This window comes from Sinocyclocheilus grahami, unplaced genomic scaffold (genome assembly GCF_001515645.1).
Source record: "Sinocyclocheilus grahami isolate Dianchi unplaced genomic scaffold, SAMN03320097.WGS_v1.1 scaffold410.1, whole genome shotgun sequence".
Taxonomy (NCBI): Eukaryota; Metazoa; Chordata; class Actinopteri; order Cypriniformes; family Cyprinidae; genus Sinocyclocheilus; species Sinocyclocheilus grahami.
Genome location: NW_015505589.1, coordinates 1,936,535 through 1,938,975, shown reverse-complemented (window position 1 = coordinate 1,938,975; position 2,441 = coordinate 1,936,535). Strand labels below are relative to the sequence as shown.

At 33.8% G+C, this 2,441-nt stretch overlaps 1 protein-coding gene across 1 annotated transcript in view; it reads left to right on the top strand.

Moving 5' to 3' along the window:
- The first annotated feature begins 239 nt into the window (after positions 1–239).
- LOC107550926 (5'-AMP-activated protein kinase subunit beta-1-like) overlaps positions 240–2,441 on the top strand; it is a 3,468-nt gene continuing 1,266 nt past the window's right edge. The window contains exons 1-4 of the mRNA XM_016232375.1: positions 240–404; positions 489–603; positions 678–811; positions 2,055–2,123. Of these exons, the coding sequence (XP_016087861.1) occupies positions 240–404; positions 489–603; positions 678–811; positions 2,055–2,123 (483 nt within the window). The remainder of the gene's footprint in view (positions 405–488; positions 604–677; positions 812–2,054; positions 2,124–2,441) is intronic.

The window sequence follows — 2,441 nt, the reverse complement described above, 5'->3', positions numbered from 1 at the left end:
CATGTTCTCCCGGCGCCTATTTATACTATAATCGCACCAGTAGTGATGTCATGGGCTGTCGCCGGCCAACGTGTTTTTGGTGTTTTTTCAATGTATGCTTCAGACACGTGTCACGACGAGGCATCCCCATAGCGACCCTTAGAGGACACAGTGTCTCGTTCCCTACTCAGGGAACCATGGTTACATAAGTAACCTGAGACGATCTTCCAGAATGTGCCTCCTTTTCATTCACTGTCATCATGAGTAGAAAGAGGAAAGAACCTTCCACCTGCTTTTCCTTACTGTTTTGTTCTCCATCTCCTTTTAACAGTCATAATAATTTTGTGGCCATAATTGACCTGCCAGAAGGCGAGCACCAGTATAAGTTCTATGTGGACGGACACTGGATATTAGATCCCAAAGAGGTGGGAAAGAGTTTCTTATAGTGTTTGATTATCTGATAATCCTCTGTTCTTGCATTATGTTTAATTAATTCTATTTTCTTCTAGCCTGTTGTGACTAATAAGTCAGGTGTGATGAATAATGTCATTAAAGTGAGGAAAACAGACTTTGAGGTTTTTGATGCACTGAAGACAGACTCTGAGAAATGTGCCGACATGTCAGGTAAGTATAAATCTATTCACTGTTAAGCAATTGAAATATGCTACAGGTTCTGATCTTCTGCTTTCTTCTGTCAGACTTATCCAGCTCCCCACCTGGACCATACCATCAAGATCCCTACTCAACCAAATCAGAAGACAGACTGCGCTCTCCTCCCATACTCCCACCACACCTGCTGCAGGTGCTCCTCAACAAAGACACTGGAATCTCTGTAAGTACTGCTCTGCTACATCCTGAACATAAACTTGATCACCCAATGACAGCAGCTGCTCACCGTTTTTTTTTTAAAGAAGTTTCTTATGCTCACCAAGGCTGCACTTATTTGATCAAAAATACAGAAAAAAACAGCAATATTGTGAAATATTATTACAATTTAAAATAACTGTTTTCTGTTTTAATATACTTTAAAATAAAATGTATTCCTGTGATGCAAAGCTGAATTTTCATCAGACATTACTCCAGTCTTCAGTGTCACATGATCCTTCAGAAATCATTCTAATATGCTGATTTATTATCAATGCTGGAAACTGCTGTGCTGCTTTATATTTTTGGAACCTGTGACACTTTTCAGGATTCTTTGATGTATGGAAAGTTAAAAGGAACAGAATTTTTTCAAAATAGAAATCTTTTCTAACAATATAAATCTTTACAATCACTTTTTATTAATTTAACATCCTTTCTGAATAAATATATTAATTTATATCAATAAAAAGAAATGAAAAAATACTGACCCCAAACTTTTGAAAGGTTAATTAAATAAATGCTGTTCTTTTTTATTTTTTATTTATCAAACAATCCTGAAAAAAGTATCACAGGTTCCAAAAAAAAACAAATAATAAAATTTTTTTTAAAAAAAATATATATATATGGCTGATGAAAATTCAGTTTTGGATCACAGAAAAAAAGTAAAGTATATTATAATAGAAAAACATTATTTTATATTGCAATAATATTTCACAATATAACTTTTTTCAAATAAATTTAGTTTTTTCTTAAGCACAAAATCGCATGGCAAAGCATATGGCAAAATTACTAAAACTTGAACAAAAATGTTAAAGTTTTAGTAATTTTAGAAAATTAATCTTAAAAGTGCATTCATAATATTAAATAAATAATGTAATAGTATTTAAAAGAAATAGAAAATTAACAATGGTGTATATTTTTGTTGTTTTGGTTATTTATTTAACTAGCTAACTTTCTGGAACATTAAACTATTTCCATTACTTAAACACTTCATTTGGGTTTTCTTACACACATGAAATCTGATGGAAAGCGAGCAAGTGATTTGAGAGGAGGTCGATTCTTTGTAAATACAGTGTTGCAGTTAAAGCAATTCCTTTTTGGGCTTAAAGAGATAAGAAAAGATAAAGTGCCTATAGTTGGAAAGTGCTGAGTGTGGCAATTTTAGAAAGCAGAGACTTTCCCTAACTTGTTCCCATGTCTGCTTTTAACAGTGTGACCCAACCCTGCTGCCTGAACCAAACCATGTGATGCTCAACCACCTGTACGCCCTTTCCATCAAGGTCTGGCAGCAAACTCCACACACACTTTAGAAGAGACTCATAGAAGAAATTATCTAAAAATGTCCACACCCTCAGTGATAGTTCACCCAAAAATGAACCTTTTGTTATTTAATAACGCTAATTTCAGTCAAAATCTGTGTGACGTTTTTTTTTTCTTCAGTGCAACACAAAAGCACCATAAAAGTATCATTACTTTTGTAGATACGAGTGAGTAATGAGTTATTGAGTAAATGAGTTATTATTTTCAGGTGAACTATCCCTTTAATCATTTTTAGACCCAGCTATGGAGTTTTTGCCTCTGTAGTGGACATTATATTT